At 42.8% G+C, this 20,314-nt stretch overlaps 1 protein-coding gene across 4 annotated transcripts in view; it reads left to right on the forward strand.

The window, feature by feature from the left end:
- acaca (acetyl-CoA carboxylase alpha) overlaps positions 1-20,080 on the forward strand; it is a 32,575-nt gene extending 12,495 nt beyond the window's left edge. For 3 of the 4 annotated variants that reach the window (XM_041953015.1, XM_041953014.1, XM_041953016.1), the window contains exons 28-55: positions 1,189-1,212; positions 1,652-1,798; positions 2,393-2,536; positions 2,644-2,746; positions 2,831-2,938; positions 3,038-3,094; positions 3,377-3,421; positions 4,804-4,845; positions 5,706-5,921; positions 6,052-6,207; positions 6,296-6,520; positions 8,106-8,261; positions 8,371-8,517; positions 8,916-9,185; positions 9,449-9,546; positions 9,717-9,837; positions 9,998-10,108; positions 12,285-12,428; positions 12,553-12,673; positions 13,775-13,871; positions 13,996-14,092; positions 14,191-14,326; positions 14,402-14,579; positions 14,663-14,775; positions 15,410-15,564; positions 16,492-16,662; positions 18,105-18,241; positions 18,391-20,080. In XM_041953015.1, coding sequence (XP_041808949.1) covers positions 1,189-1,212; positions 1,652-1,798; positions 2,393-2,536; positions 2,644-2,746; positions 2,831-2,938; positions 3,038-3,094; positions 3,377-3,421; positions 4,804-4,845; positions 5,706-5,921; positions 6,052-6,207; positions 6,296-6,520; positions 8,106-8,261; positions 8,371-8,517; positions 8,916-9,185; positions 9,449-9,546; positions 9,717-9,837; positions 9,998-10,108; positions 12,285-12,428; positions 12,553-12,673; positions 13,775-13,871; positions 13,996-14,092; positions 14,191-14,326; positions 14,402-14,579; positions 14,663-14,775; positions 15,410-15,564; positions 16,492-16,662; positions 18,105-18,241; positions 18,391-18,517 — 3,646 coding nt within the window. In that variant the 3' untranslated portion in view covers positions 18,518-20,080. The remainder of the gene's footprint in view (positions 1-1,188; positions 1,213-1,651; positions 1,799-2,392; positions 2,537-2,643; positions 2,747-2,830; positions 2,939-3,037; positions 3,095-3,376; positions 3,422-4,803; positions 4,846-5,705; positions 5,922-6,051; positions 6,208-6,295; positions 6,521-8,105; positions 8,262-8,370; positions 8,518-8,915; positions 9,186-9,448; positions 9,547-9,716; positions 9,838-9,997; positions 10,109-12,284; positions 12,429-12,552; positions 12,674-13,774; positions 13,872-13,995; positions 14,093-14,190; positions 14,327-14,401; positions 14,580-14,662; positions 14,776-15,409; positions 15,565-16,491; positions 16,663-18,104; positions 18,242-18,390) is intronic. The other variant, XM_041953017.1, reaches the window with a different exon arrangement.
- Positions 20,081-20,314: the final 234 nt, after the last annotated feature.

The raw sequence follows: 20,314 nt of genomic DNA on the forward strand, positions 1-20,314 counted from the left end.
CTCCCCCCTTAAACGGCACCGTGGACAGAAATATGTATTTGTGATAGGGGTGAATATTGGATTTTCTGTTGGTGGCAGTGATGCTGTCATTCAATTCGATTATTATTGTTATTACTTTTATTAAAGTATTGTGCTGTGGTTATACAAAAAATACCTCTCCACTGCTTGGAAATGACTTACTTTGTGTGCCATATCCATTATAAAATGATATGTAAACCCATTTAAAAATCACTGCCCCAGTGAAGAGCTTCAGTTTGTGTGTCATCCATGGTGCCACGTTTCCGCTCCCACCTTCCCAGCTATGTGTCGTTGTTCGTTGTTGTTCTCCCTGTAAATGCTCCTCATGTGCACAAGAAGGTATTTTGCAAGGCTGAGAATACTTTTCTTGGCTTGTCAGAAGTGTGTTGAGTGCCATGAGCAACAAAGAGCCTCATGTCAGTTGCCCTTCCTTGTAAGTCCTGGAAAAAAAAAGTTAGGATGCTCTTATTCGATATAAAACCTGAAAATCAGAGAGGAGCCACAGACAAACTTGGGATTTGTCTTGTACATGCCCAGCATTTAAAAAGCTTGTAACAGACAAAGCAGTGTGGCATTTCTGTTGCACTTGTGTTCTGCATCCTACCTGCGTGATTGTGTCAGGTCTGTCTGCGTGTAAATGTGTGTACGTTTCGGTGTACTTGCATGTCGCCGCTTTACAGTGCTATTGTTTTTCTTTACCGTGTTGGGTTCAGCTTGTTTTCGCAGTTAGGCGCAGAAATCCTTTGAATGCCGTCAAACACACGACTTATTGCATGTTTGTGATTTCACCTGTCTGAATTAACCTTCGTGTTTGGCTCTTCACTGTGAACTGAAGACAGCATGAAAGTGTGACATGACCGTCTGTGTTTGTTCAGATTGTGCCTCAGGACAAGGGGGCCTTCTCTCATGATGCATGTTGTTAAGGGAGCAGTCAGGAAGTGAAATGTGTGTTGAGGGCTAGATAGATATTTTTAATTTACTTTATTCTTAATTTTTCCAATCATAGCTTTAATTTAGTTATTACTCACTGCAAAATATGCATCTATATCTATCTATGTATATAGATAGATATATATACACATACATATCCACACATTGCTATACCTTGACTGTCTTCCTCTCCTGGTGCCTGCCACTAACCACTTAGTAATCAATGTTGTTTGATTGCAGAGGGAACATCCCAACTTTAAACAGGTATTGTAAACGTTCTTTTTATTGCATAGATTACTATAGACTGTACACTAGCTAGCTGCATGGTCAGAGCTGTAATCCATGTTTTGATTAATTCCTCTGGTGATTTTTTGGTACTGTAAAATTCCCCAAAGCACAACTGATTTTAGCGACTGGAGTAGCCTGAGAAAAGCGATGTTTCTTAATTATACTGACAACTGCATGGCCCTTGGCATTCAGCCTCTGTGTCAAACATTCTGATTTGAGTCTGTGTGTGTGTTTGCGTCTTTGTGAAAGTGTGTGATATTCTTCACCGTTCTTAACTGTGTATGAGCTTTAATATTTTGGAGATTTGGAATAACATGGGGTGTAATGTGGTGTGAAATACTCAAAATTACATGTTGGGGAAATGTTGTACACCAGTGCAAATCTCCTGAACTGAAACCTGTGACTGTCCTGCCAGGAAAATGTCTGCTCCACTCCTGGACATTGTAAAAGCCGCGGACACTAAATTGCAGGAAACTAAACCCCAGGACCTTAAAGCACGAGATAGTAAATCTAAGGACGATAATGCTGAGAAGGAAAATGCCTCAAATTTGGAATCTGACAGGTTTGACACACAAAACCTCTTGAGTGCTTTCAGTGGGTGTAACCTCTGGGACAGCTTCTCGTAATCAAAAGACTAACACCCAAAAAAAAAAAAAGAAACATGAATATTCAGAGGGTCTTTCTGGTGGTTTTACGTTTCATTGATCCTGTAAAAGGAATCTTTTCTTTATTTTAATTTGACTAACGTGGTCTGTCAAAAATCCCTTTCATATAGCTGCTTTCACTTTAATTCACATGTAATGGTGCAATTCTGTTATTATTTGGTTTTTATCATCTGAACCTCATTCAGTTTTGTCCCCTACAATTAACACATCAGGCGTCTTAGTGTTTTCATATGTTATTAAATCCCAGCATCTCAGACTGCTGGAAAACTGAGGGATCAAAACTGTTGTGAGGTTCCTAAAGGTGAATGGGGCATATTGTCACAAAGTCAGGCTAGTGGTATAGCAGATTCCCATTGCAATTGCTCTCTTCATGTAAGAAGTTTTTTGCTCCACTATTCCTGTCTTTTCAAACTTCATTGCATAAAGCACCCTGAGTCGCGTCTGTCTATGTGCTGTATAAATAAACTTGCCTTGCCTTCTTGATACCCCAGGATGTCATTCTCATCCAACCTAAACCACTACGGCATGGTGCATGTAGCCAGCGTCAGTGACGTTCTGCTTGACACATCTTTTACACCACCTTGCCAGCGCATGGGAGCCATGGTCGCGTTCCGCTCCTTCCAGGAGTTCACCAGGTCAGTCCACGTATAAAAATAGCTCTTTAACTCGAATATATTTTGTCTGTAGGCGGAGATGATATTGCAAGCACGATAATGGCATGTGTGACTTTTCTCCTCTCCAGGAACATAACAGACGTGTTGAGCTGCTTCTCCGACTCCCCTCCCCCAAGTCCAACCTTCCCAGAGGGAGGTAATCCTGTCCTGTATGGTGAAGAGGACAACAAGGTGAGGAGAACAGACTTCTGATAGTCACCGACCTGTATGACTGTTCTCCTTCGAATGATAATGTGGATTTGCTTTGTCATCCAGAGTGTCCAGGACGAGCCGATCCATATCTTGAATGTGGCGATAAAGACCGACAGCGACATCGATGACGACGGCCTGGCAGCCAGCTTCCGAGAGTTCACTCAGTCAAAGGTGGGAGTCGTCTGCAGCAAGGCGCAGAAAGAGTGAAATGTCTGCCATGTCTCAGGAAGATCTTCTCATCCTGACAGTTTTGCTTTCTTCCCTTTCCAGAAATCTCTGCTGTTTGAACACGGAATCCGTAGGCTGACTTTCCTCGTGGCTCAGAAGGTGAGGGCCCTGATTAATATTTACTAAGTCAACTATCTGCCTCCACAATCTGCTGCCCTGCATGTCACCTATACAGCAGTCCTGAATAGCATGTTTCAAATTTTACAAATGAATTGTCCTGCATCTATCTTTTTGGAATTACTAATATTTTGTTCGTTTGTTTATATAGAACGACACTATTGTGCTAATTGTAATAATTTGCATTTGAAATTTAGCTTATTCTCCTGTTTGTCTCTGTATCTCTTTCTGCATGCCTTGCTTTTGCTGCATTTATGATGACAGGATTTCAGGAAGCAAGTCAACTGTGAGGTGGACCAAAGGTTTCATGTAAGTAAAGGAAGACAAAGGGAATGAGGACAGATGGCTCTTTGATTTGATTTACTGAACCAGTGTCAATGCGTTTGGTTAATCACAGTTCAAACATGCCCCACCGTGGAGGTGCACATTACACATCCAGGCACTCGTTTGCAACATCTGTTTTTAAAATACTGTAGACGGTTCACAGGAGGTAGATTAATGACATCAAAAGACAGTGTGATATTCCTCCACGAATCTTATCCAGCAGTGACTGCTTACAAGCTGCTACTCCTTGATTTCAAGAGAATGCTTATTTAAGGCCAGTGCATCAAAGTAAATAAGAGAAACCTCAACAAACTGGTTTGGCTTGTATTATGGTTTGTGTTTTTTTTGTTTTTTTTTCTCAGCTACAGTCATTAAAGCCCCAGAACCAGGACTTGAACCTCCAATCATAGCAGTTTTCTGATATATCATCTATTGTGCTGCAGTATTCAGGGCCCCATTTATCTTTCCAGGATCGAGTCATTATCAACAGAGCTCCCACTAACATTCAGATGATGGTGATAATGACAGGGATTCAGACCAGGATTAGATTTTGAGAAATGCCCCGTCCTCCTGCCTGTGCTGCCGTTTTGACAATAGACATTGATTTTTCTTTTGATGGCACCACAGTCTCTGATGAGAGCTAATCATGCCAACTGGTGTCACCATCATTACGTGGCCCTTGTAGCATGGGAGTGTTTTTTTTTTTTAGTGGTCTGCACCATTCTTCTGTAATGTTTTTTTTTTCTCAGTTCACTATACTGTAGAAATGATATGTAATCACAGTGTCAAATCATGGCCGTGGAGGTTTCCAATGTGTACATTATTACAGCTCTCTTGTTATCGTGAAGACTGTGAGCTGATGAGAGCATCTCCAATCGCTCTGGCATTGTTTTGGCAAGTGGAACACTTCAGCTGATAACATCAAACAGGTCTACATTCAGAGGATCAAATGTCTCTGAAAAAAAACAAAAATTATATATATAGCACACGCACACATGCATACACACATATATATAGATATATTTATAAAAACCATTATTATGTTTGCTTGCTGTCTGAGTGAATACACAGTGATTCCCTGATAATTATACTACAGCACTAAACGAGCGTATGGTCCTTGAAGTAGAATAAGGTCCTGATCATGGCTGCATAACACTCCATACTGACTGCGGTAGCAATTTAAACAAAGCCTAGAATTGCTTATAGTCACCTGCTGTGATTAGGGTTATACTTGGTGCATGTCTAACTGATTTGGTATTCTTAACGCTGCCTTGCTTACAACCATGTTTTGGTTTTTTTTTTTGTTATAGAGACATTGCTGATATCTTTTTGGTCTTTCTATCTCTGTCTCACTATCTTCTGCACAGAGAGAATTCCCCAAATTTTTCACATTCCGTGCCAGAGACAAGGTGGGTGTCTGTATATTACAAAGTTGCATGTGTTAAATCAGCACTTTTTTTGAACTCTGAAAAATTGATGTGAGGCAAATTGGTCTTTGCTCATGTAGAAATCCCAATCTTTTGTTGCTCCTGCCCCAACTTTTTTGAAATATGTTTCTACTTCAAATTCAGAATACATTTATATTTACAGAAAATAAGTTTATGAGGTAAAGCATTAAGGATATTGCCTTTGTAGTGTTTTCAATAGAGCATATGTCAAACACGATTAGCAAATGATCACATTGTTTTATTTATGTTTTATACAGCATCCCAGATTTTTTGGTATCAGAGTTGTAGCGCATCTATTGAAAAGATGAAGAGCTGTATACCCAGTGTGCATGATAATGCATAAACAGATTGATAGACTTTCCTTTGGCTGGGAGACTTTCCAAGCCATGCTGTGGTTGTAAGAAACAACTTTTCGCCTCCTTGGCAGTGCTGAATTACACTCTATCACAATCAGTGATGGCTCTTCCTCTCTGTTGCCCCTGATAGTTCACTACAATAACACCACCAAAACTCATTAAAGTAATGAACTCTTTAATTATGTCTCCCATTTAAGAGAAATGACACCCATTAGCAGCTTTCAGAGATTGCCCATGATTTCATTGACTTACAGTGTGTGGCTCACAGGCATCTTTCTCCTCTTACATCAACTCGCCACTCCTGAAATTGCCAATTTAAACTCCTTCCGTTAATGGACGAGATGATGGCAGGAAAAGCCCACCTTTTATCGAAAAAGTTCTGCCAGGAAGTCTTTGAATGTGTCCACTTAATGTTTTGAAGTGTTATGTTTCTGTTTTTGATTGTGTCCTGCCTGCTTCTAATAGTTTGAGGAGGACAGGATCTATCGCCATTTGGAGCCGGCACTAGCTTTCCAGTTGGAGCTCAACCGCATGCGCAATTTTGCCCTCACTGCCATCCCATGTGCCAACCACAAGATGCACCTGTACCTGGGTGCAGCCCGTGTGGAGGTGGGCACAGAGGTTACAGACTACCGTTTCTTTGTGCGAGCCATTATCCGCCACTCTGATCTGGTCACAAAGGTGAGACAATGGTGGGACAAGGAAACTTTGCAGTAGTTTTCAGAGGTTTTGTATTCTCCAAAACAAGTCCTTATGGACTTTTGACCATAGCTGCCACCTGTTGACAGTCTTCTTTCTGCTCCTTCACCAGGAGGCCTCTTTTGAATACCTTCACAATGAGGCAGAGCGTTTGCTGCTGGAAGCCATGGATGAGCTGGAGGTGGCCTTCAACAACACGACTGTACGGACCGACTGTAACCATATCTTCCTCAATTTTGTACCCACAGTCATCATGGACCCATCAAAGGTTTGTGAAACTATCATCAGCCGTCAGAACACAGCAAACATTGTAATCAGTGAGTTCGCCTCTAAGAATCCTTCTCCACAAACTTCAGATCGAGGAGTCTGTGCGCTCCATGGTGATGCGTTATGGCAGCCGTCTGTGGAAGCTGCGTGTCCTGCAGGCCGAACTGAAAATTAACATCCGCCTGACTCCAACAGGAAAGCAAATCCCTATCCGCCTCTTCCTCACCAATGAATCAGGCTATTACTTGGACATCAGCCTGTATAAGGAGGTCACTGATTCGCGAACGGGACAGGTGGGGCCCAAAGACCGACAGGTGGGGCACTCACACATCTTCCATCTCATCTGCTTATTGTCCGCTTGCTGGCAAAGGGCTTCACCTCCATTCTGGAGATCTCAGCTCCCAGAATGCAATTTACCATCCTCTCTGGTGAAATTAAAGATGGAGTTTATCATAGTTCATCATTTTTCTACAGTAGCAGCTAAATATTTTAGAGATACAGTATGATGTCATGGCCTGAGCCTGGTGGACAATGTTTTTGCTAATATCCTCTCTCCTCGCAGCTGATCAGGTAAGCATCCATTCATGTGTTCCATTAATCACATTATTCAATAACCAAACCACCAAATAACCAAATCAGGGTTTCTGAGCTGATCCTCGTGCCAGTCCATGTGTCCTGGAAGATTTCAATGGTTTAGACAAATACGGGTGGATGTTACCTGTGTTTATGGACCCTTTTTTCCCATGTTTTTGTGTCAAAATGACGAGTGGGGATGCCGTTTTTTTTCAAATTGGTCCAGTATTGAACGAGAACACTGCAGCTGGCAACCTTCACAGGTTGCAATGTAATCTCTGCGGGTGTTTGCACACCTTCAATGTACAGCCTCCAAAAATGCTTGTTTTTGCCACTGGACAGGCTCGGATTATTATTATAAGTGTCTGACATCATTACAGATCCCTAAGAATCCCTTTTTGTAAAAGAGGTTTTGGAACCTTTATGTTTAACCAGAAACTGGCCTCTTCTATCACCAAAGCCACCAGACTCTATTTACAAAAACAGTATTTTTATCATTGCAAAAGACGCTTCATTCAAACCAGACAGAAACAAAATGAGACTCACCAAAATCTTCTTGGTTCATCTTTTCACAGCTCCAACAATCACCCCAACTCTAGTTTGGTAGAATATAAAGCTCAGAAATTAATTTCATTGGACATTATGATCAGAGAGGTTTACATAATACTTCCCCACTTAAAGAACGTACTACCTGACAGCAGAAACCCTTTCATACAATATGAACACATCCTGTAATTTGTATGTGTTCATTATTAGAATAATAATATTAAATTTAACCAACTGGTATTTCTGATGCTGAGTGAGGGTAGCAACGTTTAATCGGCTAGTCAACCAATCGTGCAAATCCGTAGCGTTAACTTGGTTCCTGCAATCATTTATAAAATCAATGAACTTGAACCACAGTCTTGTTGCAGGATAATGTGGGTGTCAGTGTGAAGTGGAATGCTTTTGGGAGACGTTCTGTTGAGCTTTTTTAGGGCCTAATTCAACAAATCATCTGTGAGTGGAGTGCCTGCACTCAGAACAGGTTACAAGTGAATGTTTCTGTTCTCTGATAGTCCTATGATTATTAATTATTAGTATTATGCCCTGAATGTGTGATAACCCCAGTGTCCTCTCTAGGCTGAGATGGTTGCAGGTGTTCTGTTGTTACCACTTCCTGTGTAAATTGCTCTTTAGCATCTGACTTGTGCAGCAGTTAGCAGTTGGGCCGACAGAAGCTCATCATCCTTATCATTACCATTCTCAGAACTCATGATGTTTGGCAAGGTTGTTGAAGAGGCCAGTGTGTCTTTAAAGTGACTCTCTCTGGCCCTCTTTATACAGATCATGTTCCAGGCATATGGAGACAAGCAGGGTCCGTTGCATGGCATGCTCATCAACACCCCTTATGTCACCAAGGACCTGCTGCAGTCTAAGCGTTTCCAGGCGCAGTCTCTGGGCACCACCTATGTCTATGATTTTCCAGAAATGTTTCGACAGGTACGCTCCAAAAACTACTAACTCACATCTTGTGCTTAGAAATACTGATTGGCCAAATCATGTTGGTGGGATAACTTCTTCATTCTGACTGTTTCATTTCTTTTCCCAGGCTCTGAAAAAGCTGTGGCACTCGAGCCAGGCCTATGCCCACTTACCCAAATGCCCTCTCCCTTCTGAGCTGCTCACCTTCACAGAGCTGGTTCTTGACGCCCAAGGTCAGCTAGTGCAGATGAACCGGCTGCCAGGGGGCAACGAGGTCAGTATTTTTACATTTTCTGTCCACCTCTTTTATCAAAACATGCAATTTCTCTTTTACGCTGTAGGTGTCTCTGTGTTTCTTTGACTGGGTTCTTGGGAGCTTGTTAATGCTTTATTGTTGTATGCCAATGCTCAAGCATCATTGAAAGTACATTGAGAAATAATAGCTATGTCTTCATATTCTATTAAAACCAAAATTGAAATGCTGCAGTCTGAATCAGCCATAGAGCATAATGTAACATCTCAAACTAGATCTCATACCCCGTGACACCATTTAATCAAATACATTGCCCCTCAAAATCAGAAAACTATCAGACTATTTACGTTTATATTTATGGTGTAATATTTATAGACATCCAATATTTATTTATTTTGTGTCTCTCTTTTCTTATCCAGATTGGTATGGTGGCATGGCGGATGACCCTGCGCACGCCAGAATACCCAGCGGGACGTGAGATCATCGTCATTAGTAATGACATCACACACAAGATAGGCTCGTTCGGGCCCCAGGAGGACGTATTGTTCCTGCGAGCCTCTGAGATGGCACGAGAGAGCGGCATCCCTCGAATCTACATCGCAGCCAACAGTGGCGCCCGCATTGGGCTGGCAGAGGAAATCAGACACATGTTCCACGTGGCCTGGCAAGATCCAGCTGACCCTTATAAGGTCAGCCAGCAAAGTCTCAGGCACATGGCATTGTCTTTGTGGGCTCAATTTACCAACTCAGTATTTCAAAAACACAAGTATCCTCAAAATTATTATGTTGTGTGAGAAATTTAGGATTTTACTAGTAATCCCAAAATTCATGCATTTCTTTATCATGGTATCAAACTTCTGAAACTTCCCTGTTATACCTTGCCAAAGATTGTTTTCTGCAGCTGCATCACTTGCTATTGTGAATAAGTAGTCGTTGCTATATCCCCCTGCAGGGTTTCAAGTATCTCTACCTCACACCTCAGGATTACAAGAAAGTTTCAGCTCTGAACTCCGTGCACTGCGAACATGTGGAGGATGAGGGAGAGTCCAGGTACGTCTTTTCATTACATACTAATACTCAAGGGGATGAATGTGCAGGATGCTGTAGTGTCAGTCAAGTATGCCCATGAGATTACAACAGGGCGGCAGGGGTGACAGTGGAAGGGAAAGCTATTGGAGAGTCACGTCTGGCTTTGAGTGAGTGTATGTGTTGTCATTCAGGTACAAGATCACTGACATCATAGGAAAAGATGAAGGGCTGGGTGTGGAGAATCTCAAAGGGTCTGGAATGATTGCTGGAGAATCCTCTCTGGCGTATGAGGAGATCATCACCATGAACTTGGTAAGACTGAAGTGGACACACTTGTAAACAAAAAACACGCGTACATGATGCCTCCTCCTTATGTGATTTCAAGAACAAAGACTTGCTCTATGCCAGGAGCTGATGCATCTGCTTATTTAACACGCCTTTGAAGGTTTAACATGACTCTCTTTTCCTGCAGGTCACATGCAGAGCCATAGGGATCGGGGCTTATCTGGTGAGGCTTGGACAGAGAACCATTCAAGTGGACAACTCTCACATTATCCTAACTGGAGCTGGAGCGTTGAACAAGGTAAAATTATCTATAGTATACTGCATATTTTAGTACAACACAAAGAATTTTCTTTTTCTTTTTTTTTTTTTTCAAATGAAAACATGAGGCTGTTGTGTGACTGTGTGCACTGTGCTCCTCCTGCAACACTGAATAAGCCAAATGAGTAATCTCTAAATTCGCATAATTGATGCATTTTAATGAGAAATTCACTAGAAATACCCATATGGGAGGAAGAGCAAGCAGATCTGGAATGGAGCTGTGCGTGTGTCTAAAACTATGTCTTTTCTTTTTTTTTAATCATACATTAATAGAAACTGCAATATAAAACAACAGGGTAGGATGGTGTGTGTTTATACACCAAAGAAAAGAAATTAGAAAAGTGTTTTATGATTTTGGTGCTGTTCCAACTCAGCGATCAGGCCTCCCTCTGCATCGTTCTGTTCTACTAGGATTCCCTTTCCGATCCCAGCCACCGGCCTGCCTGCCACTCACAGTGGAATAATTGAAAGCGAACCATGAAGTTGTATTTGCATAGAAATGGAGTGACATGCCAGAGGCTGCAGTGCAGGACACCCATATCATTTGTTTTTAATCAAAATGAAAAGTTTTGCTGAGGCAGATTGTTTTCTGCATGCAGCTGATTGGTGTGTGGATGCGTGCGCGCGTGTGTACGCCTGTGTGTGCTTCCTCTTGTCTCGCTTTCCATTCTCTGTCCTTGTCAATACATTAAGATGACTCCATTTCAAATTAGATGACAGGTCGCAACTTGACAGATCATGCAAATGGCGCAATGATGACATACCTATTTGCTGGGAGCTCAATTGTTTTTCGTTGGCCCCACTGTTTAGCCGTATCTGCGGGAGTAGAGGCATAGTGATGTTTACTGACAAGTGTCGACAGTGTGCAGGTGATATTTTGCTATGTATCCCTGGTTTACATTGATTGTGTTTATTTTTAAAAAAGCACTGATTTCACTAGCGACCCGGGTGAGAAATAGGGTTGTTTTTTTGCCCATTTATCATGTGGTTTCCTGGCTATTAACTGAAACTTAATGGAGAGCAGGAGGCTGCCACCCAGAGATCATCATTTCATTAGCTGCTGGAAAGCTCTCATATTTTCATGGGGAGTGGATAGTAACTACTAGCATAAATACCCCAATGAGCTGTTACATCCAGTTTCCCCCTCATTTTCTTCCTCCCAGCCATCTCCCTCTGTTCCTCCTCCTACGTCCCCTCCTCTTCTCTCTGCTGTGGAATCTTAATGAAGCCGGCGATGGCCAGAGGCACAGGGGTTTTGTGTATGTCAAGGTGACTGCAATGTTTCTTGGGGCCGCAGGCTTTCCTGACAGCTTTAGGAGAGTGCCCTAGATTTGTAGCCAGATACATAACCATTAATGGTAATAAAGAAAGTAAATGATGGCTGAAAAGGTGAGAGCTGAGGGTAGGGATTGCGCTCCTCTCTGATTTTTATGGAACCATGTCAGGGCCCTGCCACCTGTTCTAGGCTGCTTATGAAAATAGGGTGGGCTGGGAGTGAGGTTTTATGGCTTCAGGTTGGCATAGAGGCAGTTTTGAAGTTGAAGTAGTTTGGTGGTTTCCATCTCACCCTTCTACAACAGCCTCTGTCACAACTGGTTGATGAAGGATTCAGAATACAGCAAAAAGGGATGCAAGCCAGTTGATTGAATTTAATGTTTTGGATGAGGAAGGGCGTGTGTTAATTCACGCCGTCTGTCAGGAAATTCCCCAGGAAGAGTGGCAGGTGCTGCCTCACACCTGTGACGGCCGTGGCTCAGACCTTTCTGGCTGCTGATCACCTTTATTGACGAGGCAGTGGGCCCATGTAATTCAGGGTCCCTGCTGCTACCTGGCATGTCTGTGTCTGCGTGTGACCTCTTTGATCCACATTTCACTAGACGCCAGAATACGAGACCTCCTGTTGTCGGCCGGTGTTGGACAACATGAACAGTGGATTAACTCCATCGGAGGCCAGAGAGAGGAGGCTATTAAAGGCTAAATCAGCGCTGAATTAAATTGGGCAGAAAGCTGCTGCTCCAGTTTTCAAGCAGGGTTTCAATCTGCCAGTGTTGTACCCTCACAACATGTCCGGAAAATCTGAATCAAATGTCATGGGATTCAACAGAGAACAGTATTATTTCCTTTTTCCCTGATGTAAATCTTTTTTCCCACTATAGGTGCTGGGCAGAGAAGTGTACACATCAAACAACCAACTTGGTGGAATCCAAATCATGCACAACAATGGTGTAACCCACAGCACTGTTTGTGATGACTTTGAGGGAGTCTTCACACTTCTGCAGTGGCTGTCCTACATGCCCATGGTAATGTTTAGCTGTTGTTTGAATAGGATGCTGCGTCCTATATCAGTGTGATAAATGAACTCGTCCAGAGTTTTAGAACTATGTGACTTTTGTCATTGTAAAATAAGACATTTCCCTTCTTCAGTGTAAATCTAGTCCAGTGCCCATCCTCAGTGCCAAGGACCCCATAGATCGACTAGTGGAGTTTGTGCCGACAAAGGCTCCGTACGACCCCCGCTGGATGTTAGCGGGACGTCCCAGCCAGAGTGAGTGTCTAGTCTGAATTATTATTATAAAAATCAGCAAAAATGCCAGACATTTCACTCTCAAGCTTCTCCATTTGTTGTTGGGATTTCACACTTTTCTCTGGTTATATCACTGTAAATTAAATATCTTTACATTTGTGATTGTTGATTGGACAGAACAAGCAATTCTGAAACACAATTTTTCACAGTTTTTTCTGTTTAGTAAACATTCAATGTTAATGACTATTGATTAATCGGATGATAATTTAAAGAAAACTAGTCACTAGTTGCACATTATACATTCAGCCCTACAGACATGCTCTGCTCCAAAATGGAACGATGGGGTGGCTACATCAAATACTTAGTTGTGCTAGAAGTTAAGTTAAGAAACTAAATATTGCCTTAAATAGCAGCCTAGTTGTAACTATAACACTTGCACTTTTGCTCATTTCCCCTACGGCTTCATCCAAAATGCTTTTTCGGCAGTTATAAAGAGTCCTATCCACATTTTAGTCATTTGGAGTAAATATAAAGATTTATCATCTCGGCCTGATATTCCCAGAGTTAGATCTAGGAATAATTCATTACTAGAGAGAGACTCTTAAGAAACTAAGATAGAAACTGCAAAATCTAACATCTTGATCCTCCCTAAGGGAAGGTAGAGATGGCACCAAAATTCTTCCAGTGTGTTTTACTCTTCAAGTCAGGACTGAGCAGGTTCCACACCACTGTAATTACAACTTGGGACAGCAAAGAGGCTGGGGCACTGTGTTGGGAGCCAGTCAACGTCTCTGGTAGTGATGAGTGGCGAGGCTTAATTGAACGGTAACCTCATAGGCTGGGCATGTTTGTCAGGGTATGCGGGCAGAAAAAGAGCTGACTAAGTCCCCTTATACAGTCATCCATCATGGTTGCTGCCAAGATTACAGATTCTGAGGGGGAAAAAAATATACAACCTCGAACTGCATGAGAAATAAATCAAGGCTTTTAGAAGCAATGTGGAAAGAGAGAAAGCTAATTCAGTTGCATTTCCAATTTGCAATAATTGACTCTACTTTCTTTCCCATGTCACTCTTATTTCTTTCTCTGTTGCACTATTTCCACACCTCTTTGTATGTACAGCTCCAAAGGGTTCCTGGCAGAGTGGTTTCTTTGACCATGGTTCCTTCATGGAGATCATGCAGCCCTGGGCTCAGAGTGTGGTGGTGGGCAGAGCCAGGTGAGCATCCCAACAAAACGCTGAACCCGGATGACGCGCTGCAAATAAGTTCAGAGTTTATTTGCATCGTAAATGTAGTCAGGCTATTTTGAGGACGTCAGCGCTGAATGGCTTCTCTCCACAGACTTGGGGGGATACCTACAGGGGTGGTTGCCGTGGAAACCAGGTCAGTGGAGCTGTCAATCCCAGCTGATCCAGCCAATTTGGACTCGGAAGCAAAGGTAAGGGCTCGTCAGTGCGTATACTCAAGCGTGAACTGGTATTCAAGCATTTACAGGCAACCAGGCACTGATGCTGATTTTCTGATCTGTATATTTAGATCATCCAGCAGGCAGGACAGGTGTGGTTCCCAGATTCTGCCTTCAAAACAGCACAGGCCATTAAGGACCTGAACAGAGAAGGCCTACCTCTCATAGTGTTTTCCAACTGGAGGGGCTTTTCTGGAGGAATGAAAGGTACTTCTACTTCGCTGGTAATCAGTCAGTCTGGGTTTGAGTCCATTCAGTATCTCATATAGAAATTCTTCTTAGATATGTACGACCAGGTGTTGAAGTTCGGGGCCTACATCGTGGACGGGCTGAGGGAGTACAACCAGCCGGTGCTAGTTTATATCCCTCCACAGGCTGAGCTGAGGGGAGGATCCTGGGTGGTTATAGATCCCACCATCAACCCTCGTCACATGGAGATGTACGCTGACAAAGACAGCCGGTAAGTTGGACAGAAAAAAGGCAGATTAAGTATCATCTTTACGAAAAACCACCTTTGTTCACTTTCATCATTCTTGTCTCCAGAGGTGGCGTGTTGGAGCCAGAGGGAACAGTGGAGATCAAGTTTAGGAGGAAGGATCTGGTGAAGACCATGAGAAGAGTAGATCCGGTCTACATGGGCTTGGCTGAAAGATTGGGTGAGTGCTCCACTTCGATTCTAATTATAGCGTTTTACGGGTGTCTTCGACCCCTCAGCCCTGTCCTCATTTTAGTAAGGAGCAATATATCAGCTGGGAGCATGTGCGCTCTCACTGCGGTTCTTTGTTTGATGTTGATCGTATCATCTTCACTGCTCCCCCCCGGGAGACATGTCAATCACGGCCTGCTCAGATCAATCACTGGCTCTCCTGTCGCTCCTACGCAGCCTATTGATTTTCCTCCAGGCTCAGAGCAACTATGGCCCGATGCTCCGTGCGCTCTGCGCTTTGGGCGAACTGGTGGAATGGAGGGGGTACTTGGGAGGGTTTGAGAGTTTACAGATTGGAATTGACAGAAATCAGTCTTTGGTGACAGTGACCAGGGGTTTGGGGGAGCTCTGAAACAAAATGCTGTTAGCAGGGTTAATTCACAGCTGCACGCTCATGTAGAACCTGATTTGATGCTAACGGCGCTATAAGGGAAGGTCAACTATAGGACTATGTGAGGATATAATTTTAACTTTCACACCTAAACTCATTCTGTGGTACACTTTACTTCCTGCTTGTAAACCAGTCCGTATTTGGCAAGTGATTTGACAGCTTGTTTTACTGTATTGTTTTGAAACTTCAACAGGAACGCCAGAGCTGAGTCCCCCTGATCGCAAAGAGCTGGAGACCAAGCTGAAAGAGCGCGAGGAGTTTCTCCTGCCCATCTACCACCAAGTGGCTGTGCAGTTTGCAGACCTCCACGACACCCCGGGCCGCATGCAGGAGAAGGGCGTAATAACAGTGAGCACTTTTTAATGCTGTCTTGTGTGCATGTGTGAGTGCAGTGTGAGCGTGCAGTATGTGAATACCCTGAAAAGCCCACCGGGCAGCGTCGGTCTAGCTGCTGCACCTGCCTAGTGAATAATGTTTGGTCTCACCAGGGTGCGCGATTCGTCCTCATAATTATCTTCTGATGACCCTGGTCAATCACCTTAGAAACCGCAGAGCAGCCTTGGGCAGGCCCCATCTCATCCTGCGCCTTCCCACTCCCATCTTTCACATATGAGCATACACACTCTCACTTTGCTCACATGGCCAGAGGGGTCTTTGGCAGATGGATGGCAAGCAGGATATTTTGTACACGCAGTGTCACACACTAACTGTACTGGTCTGCATGTTCAGCTCAAGTGCATCGGCTGAGAAGTCTGTGATAGTGGATCCTAAAATGACATCCTCACATCTTCAGCCCACTGTGATGAATACGCAATTTACACTTGAACACATTCCTGTAAGACATTGATCTACTTCCCATAGACTTCAGATTCCCAGAGATATTAGATTCCCATATGATTTCTCAGCTAGGTTTTTCATTAAAATGAATTAGCCTTTTCAAATTGAGTGTAATGTGTGTTAAAGCTGTAAGTCATTCTATGAACCCACACACATACGGTATGTTTCCAGGGATTATGTAATCAGTGTTTGCGAAAATAAGCAGCTATTGCTCACATGAAGCCAAATGTACAACACAGATCTTTTTGCCAGCTAGTCTGATTTCTTAATGAGTTCTGCCCCAGTGCGACATCACATGTCTGGGTTGAGACCAGCAGACGATTATTCTGTTATACATAATGCACTTCCTTATGTTCACATTTAATAGTATACACTTCTAAGCGTCTAAAAACAGTAGCTGCATTTACGTGATTTTATTTTGTCTTTTGCCCGCGTTAGGATATCCTTGAATGGCAAACGTCCCGTCAGTTCTTTTACTGGCGTCTGCGGCGTCTGCTGCTGGAGGAGACGGTGAAGAGGAAGATCCAAGCAGCCAACAGCGAGCTGACGGACGGTCAGGTCCAGGCAATGCTGCGTCGCTGGTTCGTGGAGGCCGAGGGGGCTGTCAAGGTAAAACTCCTGCCTCATACTTAGGCTTTGCTTTATAGTCTATCAATACTGACTGACTGGAAAATGTAGAACACCAGAACTGATATCTCATAGCATCAGTTTGTAAACTGGATGCTAATTTTAATCACTTGGCATTGAATGAATGGTTGACTATTTAAAGCAGCATATAGATGATGATCGTGTTGATGCAATTCATTCATACTTCATGCTATAGTTTCTCCAAACATCTTGCACTATAATATCCAAGAGCTTTAATGTGGGGGAAATGACTGTATAGACCACAGAATGTCTCATATTTATTTTTTCATAATTTTCTGTTTACATGACCTCACAACCACACAGAAGTCTGGAACGCATTTTTCCCCCTATGTCTGTAATCTATTTCACACCAAGAGACAGAAGACAGTGATAGAGCAAGTTTTCAGAGCTGTCATTTTTGTTCATTTATTTTTAGATTTCAGTTTCTATCCATATCTAAAATCAGCATGTCCACTGTTTTGTGAAAAATGATTCAGAGAGCCTTTGACAGATTGTCACAGTATTAAATTGTCTGAAAAAAAAAAAAAAAAAAAAAAGTAAACACAACGACTTAGCCCCTGGGAATGATTACAGAGGTTGTGTCTTTTTTATCCTGAAACACCTATTCCTTCTCCACAAGGTGCACTAGATAAAGAAGCAGTAAGCGTTCCTATTAAATCATCATGATTTAATACAGATGGACTGATAACCGGTAGTTAATGAAAATAAACATCCCTCAGAGATACGTAAACGCTGCTCCTTCCAGGCCAGTCTCGGGCTCCGAGGACCAGCCGCAGGGGTGACACGGGCCAGCCCGGCGCTTGAGATCTCCTAAGAAGTGGCCTCCTTGTTAGCTAATATATTATCCCAATCAGGACTGGCTGTCTTAAGCCACAATTAATCACAGCCCTGGCACGTGCAGATAGGAGAGCAACACGCTGTTTCTTAATTAAAAGCAAACAGATTAAAAATGATTAATAAGGGCATTAAATGTTCTTGTGGACCTGGAGCAGGACTGTTCATAAAAAAGGCAAGAGCCCATTAAACCCCTCAGCCCCCAAATCTTTGCTAAACCCTCCAGCCTGGCTTTGTTTGGGATCAGAGATGCCAGCACTCATGAATACTAATTTTCCTGCCAGGTCCAGTCGACAAGACATTACCCCCCCCTCTTGTGACAGTCCATCTCTTTTGCTGTTGTTGATATTTATTTGTTGATTCATGATATTTTACAGATTTTGTTCAAGTATGCGGAATGTATACACACTACAGTTAATTGCTAATTGTTGCCTGGGACTTTTTTAAAATCCCAATTACATTTGTTCACACTCACCATTAGAAAAAGTGTGATTCTAGGCTTAATTATCCTTAAATACTTTGAATCCTGCTCGTGATTCGTCATCTCACCCCCTCCCCTCATTACGCAGGCCTATCTGTGGGATAACAATGAAGAGGTGGTAGGGTGGCTGGAAAGGCAACTAACCGAAGAAGAGGGCGCAAGGTCCGTCATCGACGAGAACATCAAGTACATCCGCCGAGATCACATCCTCAAGCAGATACGCAGGTGCTAAATCAAAACAGTGCTGGTTCAATGTGCTGAGGAGTTAGAAAATAAAGTGCAACAGAATTTCAACCGTCATCGCCCCTGACAACAAACACATGTGAAATCCAACACGTGATGATGTTTTCTTTTGTTTTCGCCTTTACTTCCAGCCTTGTTCAGGCCAATCCGGAGGTTGCCATGGATTCCATTGTGCACATGACCCAGCACATCTCACCCACGCAGAGAACCGAGGTGGTGCGCATCCTGTCCACTATGGAGACGTCAGCCTCCTCCTAGTGGAGGACCGGCCTCTCCTCGCTGCCTGGCTGAAGCACAGCTCAGGCCGCGACCGCAGCCGGAGGAGCCTGGCTCAGCCACACCCGCTCCCGGCCGAGACCTGGGCTGGAACCTGAGGCTGGAGGAGCCAACGTGAGGGCCCTTGGCAGCTGCCAGGTTACTGATGAACCGTTGGCTATGATTCTCACGAAGAGTTCGAACGACTGACATCACTTGTAACATTTTGTAAATTGTCTTATGCTTGTGTTTAGATAAATCCACGTGTTTGGTATTCAAGTGCAATTGGAAAAATGTCTTAAAAATATCTGGTGACTAATATGTGATATGTTTAGAGTTTACACAGTTGGCCCAAGTGGATGTTCATGCTTCCATGATAATCAGTGGCCTCCATTTGAACTGAAGTGTGCACAACATTCAATTTTTAATGCTGTTGTCATGTGAAAATGCACCTTGGTTTGTGACATATGCTTGTTGAGATTTGCAAGTGTTTTGATGACCAACACGACAATGACAACACATTGCTGGGGGCATCAGCAAGAAAGGGGGTTTTAAACTCCTAAGCAGGGAGCACTTAGTTACAGAACAAAGACGGGGAACACTGTAACATATTTGGACAGGAGAGCGCAGTGGGGAGCAGTGACAAGGTCCCATTTAGACCCCGACAGTTTCACAGTTACCCTGCGGTGACCAATGGGCAGCTCGGCTCGCAAACAAAACCACAGCTGTCCCTTCTGTTCTCACTCGCACACACACACAAACAGTACACACATGCTGCTTCAGATGCACTTTACTGCTTACTGTTCCCTCACGTTGCACCCAGAATCAAACCTGCACAGTTTTAACTGTTGCATCTAGCATACAAGCATACACACACGGACACGCACAGAGATGATCGTGGTTTAAATGAGAGTTGATGATGGTATTACACACAGAGCGGTTAATAGCATAGAATAAAAGTTTCTCTTTTTTTGTTATGTTTGTTTTGAAATCCAATCATTGAATTTTATTAGTTTTTTAACTAAATAAATATTTTTGAATTTACAACAATTTGATGGCTAAATCGCGAGAGAACAAAGGCAACTGTTCACTGGATTTACATGTTACACGTCTAATTTGAACTGTAATCCACACTAACTGTTCTATTTAAAGTTTGTACTCTGTGTATATGAAATGTTACTTATTTTTAATATTAATTTTTTTTGAAAACCGTGCTTGAATTGCATATTACTTCTTCGCTTGAGTTTGTTACCAATAGGCAAATAGTGGCAACTGTATCATTAAAATGATTTTGTTTTGTTTTTTTAAAGGATAGAGAACATAATATAAGGAAAACAGCACTGTAATGTCGAATTCAGTCCTATTTGGGTGTTGTATCCCATGCTGTGCAGAAAAAGCAACCTTTGCAATGTGAGATGGCTTCATGGTCTGTGCTGTGCCTTTTATGTGCCTGTATTGACGTGTAGTCCAGTTGCTTTATAAGCAACTGGTTGTTTCCTACTCAAGGATGGAGAAGAATTTACAGTGATGTTCACTTAATGTGTCTGCAAATTTAATAAAGCTTACCCAAATTAGTTTGAAGTGTGTTTGTTCGGAAAAGTTTCAAATCTCTGTTTTCGGTGGGCTTTAACAAAACCAGAGTTTCCAGGAATTTGCAGTAATTTAATTTGTCAATTACTTTTATATATTGATGATCCTCGGGACAGATAACAACACGACTGGAAGCCTCATTAATTTCAGCAGTCAGAACAAAGTCTATTACTCTGGGGAGACATTTTCTGATTACTGGAAAATGATAGT

Source organism: Chelmon rostratus, chromosome 14 (assembly GCF_017976325.1).
Source record: "Chelmon rostratus isolate fCheRos1 chromosome 14, fCheRos1.pri, whole genome shotgun sequence".
Lineage (NCBI taxonomy): Eukaryota > Metazoa > Chordata > Actinopteri > Chaetodontiformes > Chaetodontidae > Chelmon > Chelmon rostratus.